This window comes from Glycine max, chromosome 19 (genome assembly GCF_000004515.6).
Source record: "Glycine max cultivar Williams 82 chromosome 19, Glycine_max_v4.0, whole genome shotgun sequence".
Taxonomy (NCBI): Eukaryota; Viridiplantae; Streptophyta; class Magnoliopsida; order Fabales; family Fabaceae; genus Glycine; species Glycine max.
In genome coordinates this window covers 48,297,882-48,319,090 of record NC_038255.2, presented here as the reverse complement: position 1 = coordinate 48,319,090, position 21,209 = coordinate 48,297,882, and the positions used below count along the sequence as shown (strand labels likewise).

Genomic DNA, 21,209 nt, shown 5'->3' with positions numbered 1-21,209 from the left:
TTTTCTAAATAAATTAAATGTATAAAAAAATTCTAAAAAAAATTATAATTTTTAAAAAAATTCAACACATATGTGGTTCATAGGGATTGTTAATCTGTATGTTTTGAATATTTTTAATACGCAACTCTTCTTCTCCAGCAACGAAAAATCACTGAACTTCACCGTATATCCGTAAACAACACACGTACACCATCGACGACAACAAACACTCACAAAAAGAACGCTAAAGGAAGCAAGTTACACTAAGGGAGTGCGATTTTACGAAAAAAGGGCACAGTAAAAATGAAAAAAATAATCTGCTATTTATAACTAAAAATATTCATAAGGGCATTTTTGGTATTTTGAAAAACTACTGGGTATACCAGCAAAAATTTTGGGTGCCCCAAGTAGTTCCCAAAACCATTTAACAACTACAATTGGGGTGAAAAAAATTAACAACGTGTGGTACTGTTGTTAATTTTTTTTTCACCCCAATTGTAGGCCCATTTCTATTTTTGCACCTCAAATAACGGAATTGCTATTACCATTACCTACTTTTGCGATTAGCACTATCCATGTGGGTGCCTTTACGTGGTATCTCGAAATTGTTCCCTGATATAAACCAAAATGTAAATGTAGTTTTCTTTTGCAAATGAGGGTAAAAAAAACATTTAACAATAAAATCATGATTTCATTGTATAAGTGTATAATAGAATTACGATTTCGTTGTTAATTTTTTCACCCTCACCCCCAATTGCACAACGAAATTCGTTGTACATTGATAATTACACAACGTAAGTGTTTCCATTGTGATTTTTTTATCCACCCCCACTTGCGTAACAGAAACACGCTTTTGTTGTGTAACTATCAACGTACAACAAAAATGTATTTATGTTGTTATATTTTTTCTAATGCACTTTACAAAACAAAAACATGTTTTCATTGTAGACCTGTACAACGTAAATATGTTTTCATTTTGTAAAAGTTTTTGCGTTAAAAAACAACAACAAAAACATGTTTTTGTTATTATGTTTTGTTTGTCAACCATAATTCACTTGTCAAGGACCCCATTAAATGAATTTTCACACAATATGCATAGCTTACAACAATTAGAAAACTTTATATTCCACACTAACTGAATAATAACATTGGCTAGAGTTTTATAGAAGGATCAAATGAATACACATAACAGTACTTAATATAAGAAGAGTTAACTAAAACAACTAATCATCAATGATATCTATTACATATTGGGATCCTACAGTTGAAACATCAACCAGTTGAATTCTTTTATGCGTCACAAGTAGAGTCTCTGCCATGAATGAGGTTCACATGTGCAATATGTATTCCATTGTGGTGCAATAGAAGGTAGTGAACAACCTTCTTCAAAAAATCTATATTATGACCAAAAAAATGGTATAAAGAGTTAGTTAACAAATTAATTAATATTTACAATACAAAAAAGCTCTACAAAGTAGATGTTGTATATCTACACAAAGTGACTCACGTTAACAAATCCAACTGTAATAAGGCATTCCTTTACCATAAATGATGTATAACTCCTAAGTAGAAAGAAAGTCCAACTTTGGAGCATAGATTGGGAAACCAAGACAATAATATACCAACTAGCAATGACATAACTCATGCTAGGAATGACCATCTACTTGTCAACAAATGTTATATTAAGCCAGACTAGACATATAAAGAATCAAACAATTTAACTAGTCTGTCTTGTGTGTTAAATAGCTCAACATATTGAGAATTCAATGTTTAAAGTTCTCGAATCATCATGTCGAACTAGAGTCCATGATTCCTCACCCTAACCTAGTAAGGCTATAATTGTCTTATAACCACAGTTTCCTCTAGGTCTCTCATCAATAACTTATATGATGAACTGTTGCAACAGATTAGGAAATTCATTCGTATAAGGGATTTTTTTTCTTCGCTTTTTGTCACTGACATCTTTGCGAGCCGCACTTAGGGTTCTTAAACTACCAATCATCGTGTTAGTTTCATCGACTCACTTCCACATTAAAGGTGCACATTAAGTAGATTTCCTAGATTTCGATGTACCCTTTGTTATTACTTAGTTTGAAAGGGATACATTGAAGTGGTATCTAGAATGCAAGTTCACGAATCTTATTCTTCAATGTCATTTTCCCACATACATCAAGCTATGAAATCTATTTAACAATGCATCAACCTCATTAGTGAGAGTTAAGTCACCTTAATAATCACCTGCGTTGTTTGTACCACTAATGGATAACATCTTCAAATGAACGTGAATGGACAACAAGGGTATTATGTAACATCCTGTTTTTCGTAAAGTAAATAAAAAGAGTTTTATTTAAAAATAAATAGAGTTTTAGGAAAAAAAATAATGGTATTTTTGTAATTAAATGAATGATGGGAAAATGGTTTTATTAATTAAAATAATAATCTTTGAAATAAATAAAATAAATATATGTTTTAGAAAATAAACAGATGTTTTAATGGATTATTTATTTATTTATTTAAAAGGAATTAAATAGAGTTCATTTTTATAAAATAATAAAATAAAGAAAAATGGAGAAAATAATAGACTCACAATACCCTAACGGTAAATAAAGACATATTAGGTTAGTTTTTACAATTATGATACGTCTCTACGCTTTTCTTCCCTCTCAAATTCGTTATTTCTTATTCCTCTTCTATAACCCTTTCTTTTCCCTATATACACCTAAACCTATCCTAGTATAACTATGATCTTAGACTTGTTAACCATTGGATCATCCTTAAATTTGGATAGCACCTTTGGATCTCATTTTCTCATATTTTTATCGTTGGGATTTGTGAAATATTATTTGTCGAGAAAGAAATGTCCCTTACACGGAGAAAATGAAATTAAGGCTCCACTTCCTTTTCCTTTTCTCTAACACTTGGAAATCTTAGTAGAGCAACCAAAGGAAAAACTTGAGGAATCTCAAGGAACTACTAGAGATGTTGCTATCGCTACCAAACTACACACGCGAGCCCGCCTAAAGGTAAGAGATGAGTTATTAATAGTTGGGAAGTAGTAAGAATATGTATAGAGATCCTTACAATTATAACTATGAATTATATATGTTTCACAAGCCCGTTAATGTCTTGATGCAAAATTTCTGTGAAATTGATGTATTTTTGTGCTGAGTGAAAACCCTAAAAATTGGATTTTTCCTAATTAGTGTGAATTGATGAAACTAAAAGATTAGTATGATGTCTTTACTAGTTAATTTGTGTTATGAATTTATATTTGAATCTAGCATACTGTGATAAATAACAAATGGTCAAACAAACAAAAATCCATTTGTATTTGTTTTACATATTGATGTAGATTGAAAAATGTATTGTAATGTTATATTAAAATAAACTTTAAAATCAAATCATAATTGTACATAAATTTTTATGTCCTATATCACTATACTTTTGATATTTGACACCACACCCATCAATTACACTTTATTAAAAAACGTGAATTGTAATATAAATAATATTTTTTCAGTTGTTTATTTTATATAAATTATTGTGTGTGTCCTGTATCTTTAGACGATGATGATCAACATGTTAGAACAAGTGACCTCGGAATAATTAACAAGAGAGGGTTAAATTAATTATGAATATCTATATAAATAATTAGTTAAATTACAAATTTGGTCATTTTTTAATTTAAGATATGTGATTTTGATTTTTTTTTGTTATTTTAGTCTCATATTTTTAAAATTTTTAATTTTATTTATTTCTTAATTTTTATATTTTATTTATTTTATTTTGGTTCAATTAAATCTTAAATATAATAAATTTATTTAAGGTAACTTAGATAAAAAAACAAATATATGTAAAATTGTGATTTTTTTTGAAAATATAAAAATTAAATTAACTTGGTGAAGAACCGAGAAACTAAAATTATAATTTATTGTAAATAATTTCACAAGACTAAATTCATGAACCAAAATTATAATTTATCGTAAACAATATGTCAACTGCAGATAATTTTTTTATAGACTACATAATTTTCTAAACAATTTTGTTCAAAATGTACAAGATATAAAATGGGTGACAAAATTCTGACATGAGTAATATAGCTTGATATCTAAGACTGAGTCTCAAGACATATCCTACCTCAATTAATCCACATGCTGCATGGTAAAAAATAAAAAAAGGTTGGCCTCTATCGTAAATGGCGAGGAAGAAGATCAGAGAGTATGATTCCTCAAGGAGCACCTCAAATGTCTCGCCTCTATCGACCTCAGGTTTCCATTCATCACCTTTGGTCTTGGATCTTTGGCAGGTTACGGAATCAACGGACAAAGCACGCCTCGGCGTTGAGGTGTTATCGACGAAAACTTTGATTTTGATTTCCATATTTCATCTGCTTCAACTGTGTACTGGTAGGTTGAGATGGGAGGTTGCAAGGCCCCTATAACTAGTGAATGAAAAGCCATGTCCACTGGATATGAGAGGGGAGTTGGATGACACTGCTGCATTCAAGAACTTCAACAAGTATAATCCTTTGATATTTTGTTCTAAATTCTATATTTTACTTTTCAAGTCATGAAAATTTAGCATCTAATGCATATAACTACTTGTTATCCAATCTATATATCTTTATGCTTTCAGGTGGGGAAATATAGAGTTTCCATTGCCTTTTGGAAGAGTTCTGAGCCCTACAGAAAGCTTCATTCATTCCTTGGATGATAAGGTATTTTTTTACTTTTTTCTGTATAATTTCTGTGCTATTGTTATAAAATTAAGGGAAGCTTTTCTTTACGCTTTTATAATTTGCTGAAAACAAGCTTTCTCACACTGTTTTGTCAGTTTATTTTACATGGGCTTTGCTTACATTAATTCTGCATATAATTAGTATTGAGCTCTAGAATTTGCTATCTGTAACCTAGATAACTTACACCTTACAGTGCTATTCTTGTTGCAGCACCTTAGTTTTGTAAAATTCATACTTTCCCTGCCTTAATAGTTAAACAAGGGATTTTTCTCTATGTAGGGATTCCTAAAATATATTCTTTTCATATTGCAGACAAGTGCATCATTGAAATTTACTGTATTGAACCCAAAAGGACGCATCTGGGCAATGGTAGCAGGAGGTGGTGTGAGTGTAATTTATGCTGATACTGTAAGTTTCCATGTTTTGTTGATATATTTCAGTTCTTGCTAAAATGTGAATAAAGGGGCCATCTCAAACAGAGATTATTGGGAAGTTTTCTTTTAGAAGTTCTTTTGGTGAGTTAATATACCTATGTTTACTAGGTTGGAGATTTAGGCTATGCATCAGAGCTTGGCAACTATGCTGAATATAGTGGAGCTCCAAACGAGGAGGAGGTGTTGCAGTATGCAAGAGTTGTAATTGATGTAAAGATGATATCCAATTGATTTCCCCACTCTATTCTTGTGGTTTAAATTTCCCTTTTTCATAGCCAGTGGCTTTATCACTGCATTTGTGAAGATTGTGCTCATGACTGTGTTGCAGTGTGCTACTGCAGATCCCGATGGCCGTAAGAGAGCCCTTCTTATTGGAGGTGGCATAGCAAACTTCACTGATGTTGCTGCCACATTCAGCAGGATTATTCGAGCCCTGAAAGAGGTGTGTTATCGTTAGTTGTATTCTTAATCTGCTTCAACTTGTTAATTTGAAAGTTTATGAGTTGATTTCCTAATCACTCTACAGGAATCAAAGATTAAAGCAGCGCGAATGCACATCTATGTCAGAAGAGGTGGTCCAAACTACCAGACTGGTTTGGCAAAGATGCGTGCATTGGGGGAGGAATTGGGAGTACCAATTCAGGTAAGGAATAGGGATGACAATCTTTCTAGGGATCATGCTTTTAAATGTGACATAAATATGCTCACCTGCTGACCACTGACCAGCAACTTTTAGTTACCAGAATCCGGGACCAATGAGTAGTTACTAAATGCTTTTTGGTTTATAGTCAAACTATTCTAGTAAATGGTGTAAATTGAGAAATCTTGTAACTCTTAGTTTTTACCTTAAGGCTTTGGCAGTAAGCCTGAGGATTTTTAAGCTAAATAGGTGTTATGTGTCTGCATTGGAGTCTTGCGTAAAGAGTTTTCTTTACCATTTTTTAAACTATACCCTCTATTTGGTATAAAAGTATTGATATAGAAAATTCTTTTCTGTATTTTGTTGTGTGACTGTAGTAATCTTGTGGTTCCAGGTTTATGGACCAGAAGCCACAATGACGGGTATCTGCAAACAAGCTATTGATTGCATCATGTCCGACGCATAAAGCAGATTAATTTTTGTCTCATCATGTTTCATTTGTGAAACTAATTTGGTGGTGTGTTGATGGATTTAATGATATAAGTCCATTGTCTGGACCAAGCAAAGACGAATAAGATCGAAGTGAAGAGGATAGATGTTGCAAGTCTGAAACTGTTATATTCTTATCTTGTCTTCCCTATTGTGATTTTATTGTTATATTTTGACTGCAATATGGTTAGAACATTATAAAAACCCTCAACAGTATCTGTGAAAAATGTAATCTTAGTTGATGACATTTCTTAAAGTGTTGATTTCTCTATTTGAATTTCTTTTGTTGATATCGGGGACTAATGCAAAGAATTCTCAAGCCCATTGTCAAGAACCAATTCTTCCCAAAGTTCTGGGGTAGTTAATTCATGACATAATATCATCATTATAATTTCTAGATATATTTTCCTTTTGATTAAGTAAAAAATGTGTCAAGAAAGTTGACAATATCTAGTCCTTTGTTTAATACAAAAAAGTATTAACTAAGAGTTTGCTTAAAAACTAAATTGTTTGTGAAAATTAAAAAAAATGGTCCCGGCGGGGCTCGAACCCGCGACCTTCGGCTCATAAGACCAACGCTCTAACCAACTGAGCTACGGGACCATTTTATTATAATATTTCAATTTAATATTATATTACAATAAAGTTATTAAATTTGAACTTTATAATCAAACATAGATGATCAAAATTTAGTCTTAAAAAGTCATGTGACTCTTTAACTAGTCTTATTATATTAAATCTAATCCTTCATATATGATTATATAACTTAGATTTAATCTTCATATTTTTATATAAAATATATTTTCATAAAATATGTCATTTTTAAATTGATGGTAGAGAATGAAGTAAAATGAAACAAAACACAATGAACAAGAATACAATAAATTAAAAATGTCATTTTAATGTTTGAATATTTCCCTCTTTTTTCCTATATATACAAACATCTAAGTCTATTTACTTCCTAATACTTCTACTCCCTCTCTTTCATACTATTTTTCTCATGAATGGTTCAATAATTTGTAATTATATATCAACTAAACGGTTTAATTTAATTTTTTATCTCTTTCAATCTATTTTTTTTAACATTTTTAGTTCTAACTTAATTTTGAATATTTTTATAAAATATCAATAATTAAAAATAATAATATATCACTACATAAATTATTTATCATAAATCTAAAATATATTTTAATTGTTAAAATTATTTATTTTTTACATATTTTAATTATGATATAACTTAAAGAGAGAAAAAATTAGTTATTATAATTACAAGTTTAATTTCATGCTAAAATACTAGTTTATGATAAGTTGTAACTTTATAGTTCCTATATTAGCCAATTCAATAATATTAAGAAATGTAAAGAAAAAAGAGAAATAATTTTCGTGTGTTATATTTGAGCAATGGGTTAATGGGTTATAGGAGTGTTAACACTTTGGGTTAAATCAATTTTGAAAATAAAAATCACCTGATCTAGTCATCCTTCATTTTTCTTTTTCTCCAAATATAAGGGGACCCGTTTGCACCTCTAAATTCTCAGAATCCCACGAATTTTTTTTTATCCTATCTCCTACTTTCCTCTTTCGATAATTCTACGGGACTGTATGTTGGATGAAAAATATCATTTTTTTTACCAACAGTAGCTTTTGATTATTAATTAAATTATATAAAAAAACTAAACATAATAAATCGCGGGGATAGCTCAGTTGGGAGAGCGTCAGACTGAAGATCTGAAGGTCACGTGTTCGATCCACGTTCACCGCATTCTGTTGTTTTTTTTATAAAAAAAATTAGTTTCAGTACAAACTCTATGTTATTCAATTACAAAAGTTTTCGTGTTTGTAAAATTTATATTGAATGTTTTTATGGTAATATTTGACATAATTATATATAACTATTAATAACAAGAATTATTAATTTGGAGTACATATTGGATAATTTTATTTTTATATTATTTTTAAAATTTTTCTTTTAACTTACATTAACTTCTTATTAATTTTTATATTATTAGTTTTTTTTATTCTGTTATTTTTTATTAATTGTATTTAACTTTTGTTTTTTTATTATTTAAAAATTTAGAGTTCCCCTAGTTTGTATAAAAGAGCTGCCATCCATTCATCATTTGTTGTCATTTAATTTAATTTTTCAGGCAACCATTTAAATTAATTTAATAATAAATAATAAAACATACTGTATTTAATAGTGGACTCTGTCTACCTACCATCATGATTTGGAATCGATGTGGACTACAAAACCCTACCAACCGTGCCCCTATAAATATTGTAAAGGAGACAATGAAAAAATTGTCTTGGTCATTTAGACTAAAAATCATTTGCTTTACTACTTGGAGTCTCCAAGAATTTACTTTGTACGATTCTATCAATATTCATTATTTTCTTCACTTTATATAACTTAATCATTTTTTCTTTAGTGATTCTACTTAAAAAAACTAATATTAAATAAATCTCAACTCATATTTAATTTTTATTTCATTTTAATTAGAAATTTTTACTCGTTTTATTTTTATTTTGAAATAATAATAAAAAGTTAAAAAATGTATAATCTATAGTGAACTTTTTTTAAGAGAATTAAAATGTTTTAAAATATAACAATTATATTTTCCATTATTAAAATACATTACAATGTATAATAGATTATATGAACTTGATGGTTGTAAGGTGCCCCTCCTCTTCAGATTAGCAAATGGGAAAGGTTTCTTTCACCAAAACTCAAAGTAACTCACACTTGAACGTTGTTTTAAAGTAATGTGTGATATGTGAAAATGAAAAATTTATTGTGATATTGATTGTCTTGTGAATTTTAACTAAATAAATGTTTGGATTCATAAAGGTATTAAATTTCATTTGACTATCGACAAGGACATGGATACATGTGTGTTTATTTGATTATGCTTTATGATTCTATCGTAAAAAATTGGTAAAGATATTATATTGTGTATTTTTATTTTTACATATATGGTCTAATAGTTTTATGTAATGTTACAAATTATGGTAAAGCTTTGGTAGAAAATGAAGAAAAACTTAGAATAACCACCGAAAATAGGAATTTTTTGTTCATAAAAAACTGTTTTTAAGTTATAAATTAATAGCAAAAATAAAGAATAATTCTTTAATAATTACTCTTACAATAACTTGATCGAGATTTCCTGAAGAAATTAATTATATCAAGAAGATTGTCTTATGTTCCATTATATTCCATTTATGTTCCATTACTGTAAATGGTAATAAAGCCTTACAATTATCTAACAGTTCATTGGCTTGATTATCTAGATCCCCTCTAATCCTTATAAATACAAGGAAATTCTCCCATTCTAAAAAATAAAAATACTCTTCTTCCTTAAAACTTTGTCTAAAATCTTTACTAACTATCGAATGTAGAAATTTCTACATATAACTTTTCTTCCGTCAATGATAATGACAAGGAAGAGTCTCCATTTTTACGCTTTTAATCCCTTGGATCTACAAATCTCAACCTTTGACTCACCTTAGTGTGAATTACAATTGGATTGTATTAGGTGATAACTAAATAGTTGAACTAATCTATTGAGTACTTAAGCATTTTCTGAAAATGTTTGATGGTCATTTGTATTTTACTAAATAATATATTATTTTTAGGTTATTTTAAAAATAAATTTACTAGTTTATTTAAAAGATTGTAGTATAATCGATTAGAATCTGAGTTAGTAATTCCTTTAAAAAAGAAAAATAATTGAGTTAGTGATGAAAGATTAGATAGTATGCACTAGATCTTAGGTTTTAATTTTACTGTTTATCATCGTACATAATTTTTTTTAGTATTACCTTTAAACAAATTTTTATACTAAATATGTGAAAAAGTTATATTAAATAAATTAATTATATTTAAAGTTTTGTTCCTATTGAGTTATGATGAGTTGAGGCTGAGTTCCGATTGAGTTGTAGCCGAGTTTCAATTGAGTTTTGGTAAGTTGTGGTTGAGTTTCGACAAGATGTGGTGAGTTATGGCCAAGCAAAATCTTTAATCTCTTAACTTGATCAAGTCATTTGGGTCCAAGGTGCTTATGTATCGTTGGATGAAATGATTAAAACGTACCTTGTTGTATTTTCTTTGGGTCTATATAGACACGTTTGACCCTGAGGAGGTTACACTGACTAACTAATCCTCTAAGTGTTGTGTGTGATCGTGGGGAGCTAGTGGTAAGCACTAGCAGAGTAATTGTCGAGTTTATGGATTTTACGGTACATAAACACCATTAGTTGAGTAACTGTCGAGTTCATGGGTTTACGATACATAAGCCCCTCAAGCTCTGAGTTCATTATGAATGATAGTTTTATGTGTCATCCCACCAAGTTGGAGAGCTTGGTCTTTTGAGCATGTGCTGAGTTGAATAAATCAGACATATATGTTACGCGAGTTTAAGATGAATTTTAATTTTTCTTATATATCGTTGTTTTATACTAGGTGAATGTTTTCTTTGAAAAAATAAGGTTGAGATCCAACCTCTTGAGAAGTGTTTGAAAAAGCTAAGGTTCGGATCCAACCTCTTAAGAAGTGCTTGAAAAAACCGAGGTTCAGATCCAACCTCTGGTCATTATTAACTAATATGAACATATACTATTAAATAAACTAGCAAATAACAAAATAGATGAACAAACATATAACTTGGGCAATGTATAGTGCAAAAGGGTTTTATTGATGATTTAGTTCATAACAGATCATCCTTTTACATGGATACTCAGGTGTGCCTTGTTAAAACCTCTTCAACAAAAACCTTTTTTTTTACAAGTGGGAAAAATACTAAAGTAGGAAAAAGAGAAAGTACATTACCTGATTTTAACTGTAGTAAGGCCTTAAGTGAGTTGCATTCTAGGTCTTAGGGATGACCCTTCAAAACATATTTGGTTGCAAAAATCAGAAAATTCCTCCATCTGGATATATCCTGTCGCTCTTGCTCTAAGTTCATCCAAATCTTTGGGTTGCTTTCGAAAGAGGCTGTCGATGAACAGCCCAAGTTTTAGTGTTGTGATCATGGAATACAATGTGACACTAGGGTTGAGATCTCTAATTTTGACAGAGACGACTATGTATCTCTCCATGAATGACTGCAACGATTCGTCATTAGCTTGACGCAGATTGACCAAAGCTACAAATGTTGTGTGATGAGGACAACTGGTTGCATATTGCGCTCCGAAAAGTTGGGCTAAGGTTATGAATGAATCAATAGATCATGGTGGTAAGCGTTTGCACCACATCAACGCTAGTCCTTTAAGGGAGGTGGGGAAGACCTTGCACAACACAATTTTTTCGTTTGAATATAAGTTTATCTGAGTGGTAAATGTGTCTAGATGTTCATCCGGATCTGATGTATCATCATATCTTTTAATATTCAATGACTTCCAGGTTATGGGCAAAGGTATGTTCATGATGCCATCGACAAACGAGTGCAAGTGAATGACATCATTGTGGATATTGAGGGACCTAGGTCTGGAGTGGATTGGGGTTTCCTCCCGATTATTGTAGGAGGAGGGCTAGGTATGGTTTTCCTGATTTCTTGTTTCGGCATAGGTGTGTGCTTAATAGGATGGAGAATGTGGTGGGGTTGGTGGTGGAGGTGGATGATGGATAGCAAGCCTTGCTCTGGGGTTTGCATTCTCCTCCCTTAACTGCAACATGTTCGCTTCGTGCTTTTGCCTCGAGGCCTCTAAGTCGGCCTTAATTTTCTTGCATAATTGTTCCATCTGTGCTTTAATTTCTTGCATTGTTGATGTCTTTGCCCGGGTGGAACATGCAGACAACCTGGGATCGCTTTTCCTTGTTATTACCATCTTATAGTCGAAGGAAATTTTTTTCTCAATCCTACGGTGGGCTCCAAATGTTCCTGCTAAGTTCCAATGAGTTTCGACTAAGTTGTGGCCGACTTCCGGTGAGTTGTGGTCGACTTCCGGTTGAGTTGTGGCAAAGTTCTCACGAGTTGTGGTGAGCTGTGGACGAGCGAAATCTTCGATCTCCTAACCCGGTGTTGGGAAAAGTACCTGGAAAAAGTACTCTGATGATCAAGTCAGTTGGGTCTGAGGTGTTTATGTATTGGTGTATAGAATGATTAAAACATATCTTGTGTTTTCTTTGGGTTTCTATATATACACATTCGACCTTGAGGAAGTTACACTAACTAATTGATCCTCTAAGTGTCGTGCATGATCGTGGGGAGCTAGTGGTCAACATTAGTTGAGTAACTGTCAAGTTCATGGGTCGTACGATACATAAGCATCACTAGCCAAGTAACTACCAAGTTCATGAGTTGTACGATACAAGTTACATTTAGAAAATATGTCTATAAGATAAGAGCCAAGAGACATTAGTCAAAAATGGTGTTTATAACTTTTATTTTGTTCCACAGTCACAAGAACGAAAGCCCAAAACCAATTCATAACTTGGATGACACATTTCCATCGGGCTGAATACCTAATGCTTTTGGAAAATTGCTTTAAGAACAATTTTTTTTTTCAACCTGCACCTCCTTGTTTCAAATATCCCAAGATTGTTCTCCATGGAATCTCTGTTTGAAAGTCTCCACCACCACAATTGCTCCCTTTTCCTCTGTCTGAAAGGATATGCCACCATAGTTGCCTTCTACGGGTCATTGTCGTTGCTTTGCATCCAAGTTTTTTTGGATTTAGTTATAATTTTGGATTCTCCAATTCTAAATTGAAAAAAATGGATGCTTCTGAATTTTGCATTCTATAATTATACATACATATGGGGATTACTTATTCAAAAAAATGCATGCTAAATTTTGGAACAATGGGAACTAGCTTAGTTTGTGGAAGAGTGTGCACGAGTTGTCGTGATCCCTGATACCTATATTTGATTGCTACAAATAAAAAAAATTACTTTATTATGAAAACAAATAATAATTTTGTTATATATGATAATTTATAATAAAATAATGATAAAAAAATACATTATTATTGATATATTTAAATTAATTTCCTAAGAAATACAAGCAACAGGAAAGTGGAAAAACAAAGATATAAATAAAAGAAAGAAATGTTATTAATATATTTGATATTTTATCATAGTTCTTAACATATTTTTAACATGATTTTTAATATTTTTTATTAATAATTAGAAATTAGTAATTACTAGTAATGATGAAACTTGTTGTAGTCTAGTAATAAATGTTGATGTAAGTGATATTGAACTTAATTTTTTTAATTAAAATTTCATATACAAACGTTTTGAATAGGAAAAAATATTATTAGAAGAAGATACTTGACTCTGTACCAATGTGATGGCAAAAAAAAAAAAAAGAAAGACTTGTTGTAGGTCCTGTTTGGGTGTGGACTAGAACTATTCCCCATAGAGTTCCCGCCAGGCAGCGTTTTTAAACTGGGAGGCATTGATTGATGCGATGGGAATTAAACCCTGTACGAATGAGTCGGTGAAGAAGCAAAAGCGTAAACATGAGCAGCAACTCCGGAGCAGTTAAGGGAAGAGAATTCCCTCTTCCTCGCTGCCCCTGCCCCTCCTCAAATTCAAATGCCCCTTCCCTTGATCTCTGGTCACAAATCGTTGCCGCTGAAACGCCCCGCCCCGAACGAATCGACGTCGTTTACCGGAGAAGACACCCTCGCAATCCTCAAAACCACGCCAACTCGTACCTCCATTTTCATTCCATCATCTTTCTTCTTCTTTATTTCATTTTCATTTTTTTTAAAGGTTTTACGGAAACTGTTTTCCTTTTCGATCGATTTTCCAGAAAGCCTCCCGATTCTGCTATACCGCGCCCGCCTCGGCAGAGTTTGGCCGATCCAAACAAGCGAGTCAGTTGGAACCGTTCTCTTTCCACCCGGTTTGTGTTGTGTTCAATTAGTTCCTTTCAAATTATCTAATTGCGGTTTCATCTGATTTTTCAATTACTCACTTTTAACAGAGGGAGGACAAGTATAGCCGTTGGGGCTTTTATGGTATACCAGCCTCAGTTGAAGAAGGACAAAAGGAAAGGAAAACCCGCTCTTCCCAAAGTATGCTTATCATATTATTATGTCCTCACATGTCTTATATTCTGCATATTTAGGAAATGCTAAATTATTGTAATTTTGATTAATAACAATAGAATATATCATTGGTTAAAAAAAAACATTGAATATATCAAAATCACAAACCGGAGTTGTGTCTGGCAGAAGAGACTCATCTCCCAGACTCTCACAACATGGCAAACCAAAGTTCGAATTCCCGTTAAGAGAGGTGCTTGTATTTAGTGCTGACAATCCTTGAACAGGATTGTTTCCTAAGGAGAATATCTATGAGGAACAAAAAAATAAAAAAAGATATCTAAAATCAATGCTATTCTAGGAGACTTGAACCATTTGTTTGTTTGCTTGTTATCTGTGTTTTTGGTATGTATAGGGAAAGGTTGTGCAACCTCCAAACGTTGACAAGGAGAGGATATACTTTCAAGAGGTTGATGCTTATGAGTTGTTGGAGGAAAGCCCCTCCCCCAAGAAAAGCACATGGACCATAGGAAATATGACACAACAGGAACCAATTCCAGCTGTATGCTCCAGATTAGAAAAATGGTTGCACTCTAGAAGGTTAAACCCCTTCTGCGGTCCATCTAGCACACTATCGAAGATACTGGATACTCCTTCCACACGTTTGGAAACTATTCGTGACATTGACTTCGGTGCTTCTGACTTGAAAACATTGGAACGAACTGACCGAAGCAATTCTCTTCTGCATACCATCAAAACTGAGGAGAAGGAAACTTCTATTGAGAATGGCAGTCATTTGCAAACAAATGAAAAGATGCTGTTTGCTCAAAGTGGTGAAGGATGTGAAGATATTGAAGCTGGTGTTAAGAAACTTTCTCTGGTATCAACGTCATCTTCAATAGATGATGACCACATTAATCCATTTTCTGTTTTATTATCGATTTGTGGACAGTCTGCACCTTCAGTGTTACAAGATATTTTCTCTAGGTATTGGATTGTTCCTTATTTTCAAGTAACATGCTATCTTAGTTTGTGAGTGACAAAGGTGGGCATAAGTGTGCGCTTGTGGATTTTGAAATAAATTTAATTCCTCGTTGCATCCATATATGATAATTTGTTGTTTGAGTGCACTGTTTCTACTTCCTATGCTACCTACTTATTTAGTTGTTTGTTATGATAGACTTTTTTGGTTTTGGTATTGGTGTTGTTGTTTTTAGTTTGCATGGCAATTTTTGTCTGCAATTAATACTGGATTGTGGTGTTAAGAAGTCAATTTGATGTTTTAGTAGTTGAAGGTTTTTCTTCCCTTTATATGCATTACAGTTTTGTAATCTCACATTAGCTGTTAAACTAAAAATAGATAAAAAAATTTCCCTTCAAGATCACAAGGTAATTGTATTATAAATCAGAATTTTATTTTATTCTTGATAGTATCGATGACCAAGGTCTACCTCAGGTGGTTGAGTAGTATGTGTTAGTTGTTGTAAATCCCTGGTACTGGAGTTCAACTCTTCTCTTTGAACCCCCCAAAAAAAACTTGTGCTAGGGCATAAATATTTTGGGGCATAATTGCCCCTTTCTAATTTGAACTTGAAGTGCCTTTGCTGAACGAATAATGCAGCAACAACATTTTGACAATCATTCCAAGTGATTTTTGAATTATAATGCAGTGCACTCATGTTCATAGCAATGCAAAATTTCTTTTTCCAGTGGCTCAGAAACTATTGTGAAAGTTGGTGAAGGAACATATGGAGAAGCTTTCAAGATTAACAATTATGTCTGCAAAATAGTTCCTTTTGATGGGGAATTCAGAGTGAATGGGGAAGTCCAAAAGGTAACAGTCGCATTAATATACTTTATTTTTGTTCCCAATAGTTATTATTCAAATGTAACTAAGTTTTTCCTGCTACGATCAGAATATTTGATGAACATGTTGATTACTACCTTAAATATTATTCAATTGATTGAGATACTGCGTTCACAGACAAAAATACTGTCAATGAATTATTGGCTATTATGTACTACAGAGATCCGAAGAATTGCTGGAGGAAGTGCTTCTTTGCAAAACTCTCAATCAATTGAGAGGAAAAGATGGAGATTCTGATAATCTTTGCAGCGCATTCATAGATTGCATAGAGTGAGTATCTGACTTGTATAATTTTAAGGTGCTGGTCGAAAGCATTTTTTCCAGAGAACAAAATTTTGATTACATTTCTTAATGCTAAGTCTAAGGTTTTAAATTGTTGTCGTGGTTTACGTTCCTCGGTATTGCGGGAAACTGCATACAGATGCGCCAATATTGTGGTCGCAGAACCTAAAAGTTTTTTATGTTGCGGATCGCAGTTGCTGGCTTTTTTTTAAAACCTTAGTTCTAGCCATAGATTTTGAGTTTGCCATCTTTGGTTTTGTACTCTTGACATTGCGGCCAAAATCCCAGTTGCTGGCTGTTTTTTGCCATAGAAAGTAGAAACTCAGATGATTAGCAGGGTCATTGCCATCTGGCCTGGATTAAAATAACTATCTCTGATTTTAAATTTCTACTCATTTTGCGGCTAAGTACTATCGTCTTATCTATCTATGGTCCTGTCTTCTGTGATAGATTTAGAGTATGTCAGGGCCCTTATGATGCGTCTCTAATTCAAGCATGGGAAGATTGGGATCTTGAGCATGGCTCAGAGAATGATCACCCAAAAGAGTTCCCAGATAAACAGGTTTCCTCTTTTAACTTTAACTTCATTAGTGATGAACTTACGTATATTTCTAATTTGAATTGAATTTCACAATGTTAACACCCAATTATATATTGCTGTGAACATAAAATGATGGGGATTGGTAATGAAGCTATTACCTTTCGTAAAACAGACACTTGCTAATTTTGTTTCACAAATGAAGGACTTTTTTTTGGTAAAAGAACAGATTGGAGAGAATATGTAAGTGAGGAACGGGGGTATACTCTTTGGGTTTACTACTTAAAATATTTGTTACATCAAATGAGCAATCCATACTTTCATAGATCAAGCATGCCTATATCTCCGAAACAAGAATTATACATTAACTCATACAATTACATTTAGTGTTATGTGGTGTTCGTACAAGAACATGGTGGCAAGGATCTTGAAAGTTTTGCACTCCTGAATTTTGACGAGGCAAGGGCTTTACTGGTTCAGGTATGTTATACTTGTTTTGATTATGGTTGCACCTGCTGAGCGCTTAAGCTTGGCATGGTATTAATTTTTAGGCTAATTTCTGTCATAAAATACAGGTTACGGCTGGGCTTGCTGTGGCTGAGTCTGCGTTTGAATTTGAACATCGAGATCTTCACTGGTGGGTCATCATGCGGTGGCGTTGTTATATATGCTGTCATTGTATTTGCACGATTACTAATTTATGAATATCCAATTGTTCAGGGGAAATATACTTGTGGGCCGAAGTGATTCTGAAACGTTGCAGTTCACTCTCGATGGCAAGACTATGTTGGTCAAAACTCATGGATTAATAATATCTATTATTGACTTCACTTTATCAAGAATAAACACAGGTGAGCACTTGAAATTTTGGCTTTAGTATGCTATCGGGTGAGGGCGAGCCCTAGTGCAGCGGTAAAGTTGTGCCTTGGTGACTTGTTGGTCATGGGTTCGAATCCGGAAACAGCCTCTTTGCATATGCAAGGGTAAGGCTGCGTACAACATCCCTCCCCCATACCTTCGCATAGCGAAGAGCCTCTGAGCAATGGGGTACGAAGAGAAGAGAAGAGACTATGCTATCGGGTGTTAAATTTGTCACTAGTAATAATTAACTGTCTTGTTCACACAGGTGATAGCATACTGTATTTAGATCTTTCCTCTGATCCTGACCTATTTAAAGGACCGAAAGGGGACAAACAGGTAAGGAATACTTATTTAGATTTGTAAGTTCTGTACCTCTGTTAGTTCCATCTGATTAAACTAATGATTCTAAATAACACATGCAGTCAGAAACATATCGGAGGATGAAGGAGGTGACTGAAGATTGGTGGGAAGGAAGGTACGATTCTCATACCATTCTTTTAATCTTTTGTTGGTTTCCCACGGATCTCCATAATCCTTTTTTGGAAATAATTCTGTTATTAAATAGGAGCATAGTCCTAATGAGGATTTGAATCTTGGTTGGTTACATTGTGGAGGACTAACCCCTTTGGTAGAACCAACTTTCTCGTCAGTCCTAATGAGAATTCAAATCACTTGTCCCGCTACTCCTTCCTTATCTCTAATTAAAAAGTGACCCCTCAAATTCTTTCCACAATAGCGATATTTTGTCAATTTTTTTTTTTTTAAACGTCATGTTTCTAAGGAGAGAAACAGGAAAAAGGATAGGCAAAATGTATGCTTTTAATTTGGGCAGACGTATTCAAATGCAATTCATATCCCTCTTAAGTCTTCCTTGTAGCCCATAAATCCCCTCCTTCGGCATTTTGTGTATACAACAACAAAAATTATTCTACGCGAGATTTGTTATATGTATATGAATCATAGGACATCATTCAACTTAGTTAAAGACTAAATTTTTAGAGGTATCATTCTCTTTGATTTTATATGTTTTAATTTAATTTTGGTTAAATTATTCATTTAGTTCTTAAGTTTCATGAACCGTACCTTTTAATTCCTGTAGTTTGAAAGTAGTTTTTTTAGTCTTTATAATTTAAAAATGACATTTTTAGTCCTTATAGTTTGTATTTTAATTTTCTTTTAGTTCTTATAATTTGTATTTTAATTACCTTACTACAAAAAAATATATAAAAATAATAAATTACAAATTAGTTATAAATTATCAATTATTTTTTTTATTATAAATTATCTTGTGATAAATTAGTTACAAATTATTTAATAATATTTTTGTAGTTAATTTTAATTGATAATATTACTCATATTTTGATGGTAAGGACAAAAGAAAATTAAAATATAAAATATAAGAACTAAAAAGACCACTTTTAAACTATAGAGACTAAAAAAGAATTATAAGGATTAAAAAAATCACTTTTAAACTACAGGAGTTAAAAGAAAATTAAAATGTAAATTATAGGGACTAAAAAAATTACTTTAAAACTATAAGGATTAAAAGATACAAATGATAAAACTGTAGGAAGTAAACGAGTAATTAAACCTTTAATTTTTTATGTTGCCTCATAATTTCTTTCATTTGAAGTTCAAAAATGAAAAAAGAAAGAATTTTTTACTATACCTTATTTTTTCAATTTTAGTCAAAGAAAAGAAATTATGTAACTGAAACAATTCACTCAGCAGAACTTCCTTTAAAAGGTTATGCAATATTTATCACGAGATTCCTCTTAATAACTTCTCCTAATGTTATTCTTGGTCTCCTTCTCCTTTTTAGTTTTTACATGACTGAAAATCATATCATTCCTTATTGCTGCCTTGAGTGACATTCTTTGTACGTGTCTAAGTCATCATAATTGATTTTTTGTAATCTTTTCCTCAATCATTAATCATTGTTACACGAACAGGTTTTTATTTCTAATCATTTCGTAACCTATCCTTTTTTTGACCAGATATTCATCTTTACATTTTTATTTCTACCACTCCCACCTTTTTATCTTGTTGGTCCTTTGAAGTTCAACATTCCCTTTGGCATTCTTCGTGTAAAGAAAATTAATTGTGACAAAAAACTTTACATGACTTTCGATCGATTCAAGTATAATTCCACATATCCTCGCAATATGATAATTTGATTTGGTATTATAAGATTTGGCTGTTGGTACACTCTTGAGTCTTGACATTAGTACTGGTATATAAGTTCCAATGTTCTTTGTTGTACGTTATTGTATTTTCTAGACACTGAATTCTTGTTGCCTTTTCAAATTTACAGCTGTCCTAAAACAAACGTGTTATGGTTGATCTACTTGGTAGACATACTCCTCATGAAGAAATCATTTGTAAGTCTTCTCTCTAGTTTTAGCAACCATGTACCGGTCTTGCTTATTTATGTTATGTGGACATGGATTCTTGTAGAATTTTAATTTAGTTTTAGATATAACTTTTCAAATCTTGCTCTGTATACTTTGATATAATACCACTGCATTGCTCGATTTCAGGAATTTCACTGTAATACTTGTTAAGAAAGTCAATCTTTTTCTTTTCCCTTCTAAATTATTCACGTGCACTTTGATGTGTTACTTTTGTTATATAGTCGAGTTAAACAGCATTTATTTTGAATAGTCATAAACTCTAGCCTTAAACGAATTGAAAAATGTCAGGAGCAAAATATTGACCCTAAATAAGGCAGTACATAACGAACTATTGTTATTGCAGGAACGTACTACGAAGCACGAGAGAGATCTACGATCCTTGAAGAAACGTCTTGACAAGTATGATTCGGCCAAGGAAGCAATTCTTGATCCCTTCTTCACTGATTTGTTCGTTGAGTCTGACCCAAACTTAACAATCTAAAGCTCCTTTTCCCACCTAACATGGCATTTTGTCAAAACTTTACTCGACTTTCTTGCATCTTTGGAGGCAGCTTTACTCCATTGTTCAACTTGATCCGTACAAGGTGAATTTTGTTTTTGCCAAGTTAAAATATTAATGTATAGATCGAAGTGTGATAACTGAATATATAGCTGCAAAACTTCTACAGCAATGCAGGTTAATTGTGATAATTTCTTCTGTATATTTTTCCTAGTTAATGTTATCACATTTTAATTTTAATGTTTATACTTGACAAAAACTTCTAAGTCCTTCAAAATGTACACTTTTGTTTTCCCTTGAGGGAGAGGGTTAACCACTTAATATACTAAGCAAATGTTAGGATTATAGGATATACACAGCAAAATTTAGGTTAATTAAGAAAAAAAGTATAACATTAAAGATTAAGAAAATTACAAGGAATTTATATTTTTTGTAAAATGTGTTTTAAGTTTTTTTTTTTTTGACGAAATGTGTTT

The 21,209-nt window shown here is 32.2% G+C and overlaps 2 protein-coding genes and 2 non-coding genes across 4 annotated transcripts; 3 read left to right on the top strand and 1 right to left on the bottom strand.

Moving 5' to 3' along the window:
• Positions 1-4,085: 4,085 nt before the first annotated feature.
• LOC100790560 (ATP-citrate synthase alpha chain protein 3) lies at positions 4,086-6,591 on the top strand. Its single transcript, XM_014771496.3, has 7 exons — positions 4,086-4,497; positions 4,615-4,696; positions 5,030-5,125; positions 5,260-5,361; positions 5,480-5,593; positions 5,678-5,794; positions 6,186-6,591. Exons 1-7 carry the CDS (start codon positions 4,451-4,453, stop codon positions 6,255-6,257), a joined length of 630 nt encoding a protein of 209 aa, XP_014626982.1. The 5' UTR covers positions 4,086-4,450; the 3' UTR covers positions 6,258-6,591.
• Positions 6,592-6,809: 218 nt separating this feature from the next.
• Positions 6,810-6,883, bottom strand: TRNAI-UAU (transfer RNA isoleucine (anticodon UAU)). The gene has a single exon. It is a non-coding gene; the product is annotated as a tRNA-Ile (tRNA).
• A 1,086-nt stretch (positions 6,884-7,969) lies between these two features.
• On the top strand, positions 7,970-8,042 carry TRNAF-GAA (transfer RNA phenylalanine (anticodon GAA)). The gene has a single exon. It is a non-coding gene; the product is annotated as a tRNA-Phe (tRNA).
• Positions 8,043-13,472: 5,430 nt separating this feature from the next.
• LOC100790036 (serine/threonine-protein kinase haspin homolog) lies at positions 13,473-20,946 on the top strand. The gene is made up of 14 exons (XM_006604718.4): positions 13,473-13,935; positions 14,038-14,130; positions 14,212-14,302; positions 14,688-15,259; positions 15,983-16,106; positions 16,300-16,409; positions 16,872-16,983; positions 17,347-17,439; positions 17,535-17,596; positions 17,680-17,810; positions 18,086-18,156; positions 18,243-18,295; positions 20,135-20,201; positions 20,578-20,946. The coding sequence occupies exons 1-14, from the start codon at positions 13,742-13,744 to the stop codon at positions 20,713-20,715; spliced, it is 1,911 nt and encodes a 636-aa protein (XP_006604781.1). The 5' UTR covers positions 13,473-13,741; the 3' UTR covers positions 20,716-20,946.
• Positions 20,947-21,209: the final 263 nt, after the last annotated feature.

Coding starts and splice junctions, on each gene's coding strand:
- LOC100790560 (XM_014771496.3), top strand. CDS start 4,451: ATGAGAGGGGAGTTGGATGACACTGCTGCATTCAAGAACTTCAACAA. Junction 4,498..4,614: donor GCATTCAAGAACTTCAACAA/GTATAATCCTTT, acceptor TTATGCTTTCAG/GTGGGGAAATATAGAGTTTC. Junction 5,362..5,479: donor ATGCAAGAGTTGTAATTGAT/GTAAAGATGATA, acceptor ACTGTGTTGCAG/TGTGCTACTGCAGATCCCGA.
- LOC100790036 (XM_006604718.4), top strand. CDS start 13,742: ATGAGCAGCAACTCCGGAGCAGTTAAGGGAAGAGAATTCCCTCTTCCT. Junction 17,811..18,085: donor TTTATCAAGAATAAACACAG/GTGAGCACTTGA, acceptor TTGTTCACACAG/GTGATAGCATACTGTATTTA. Junction 20,202..20,577: donor TCCTCATGAAGAAATCATTT/GTAAGTCTTCTC, acceptor TTGTTATTGCAG/GAACGTACTACGAAGCACGA.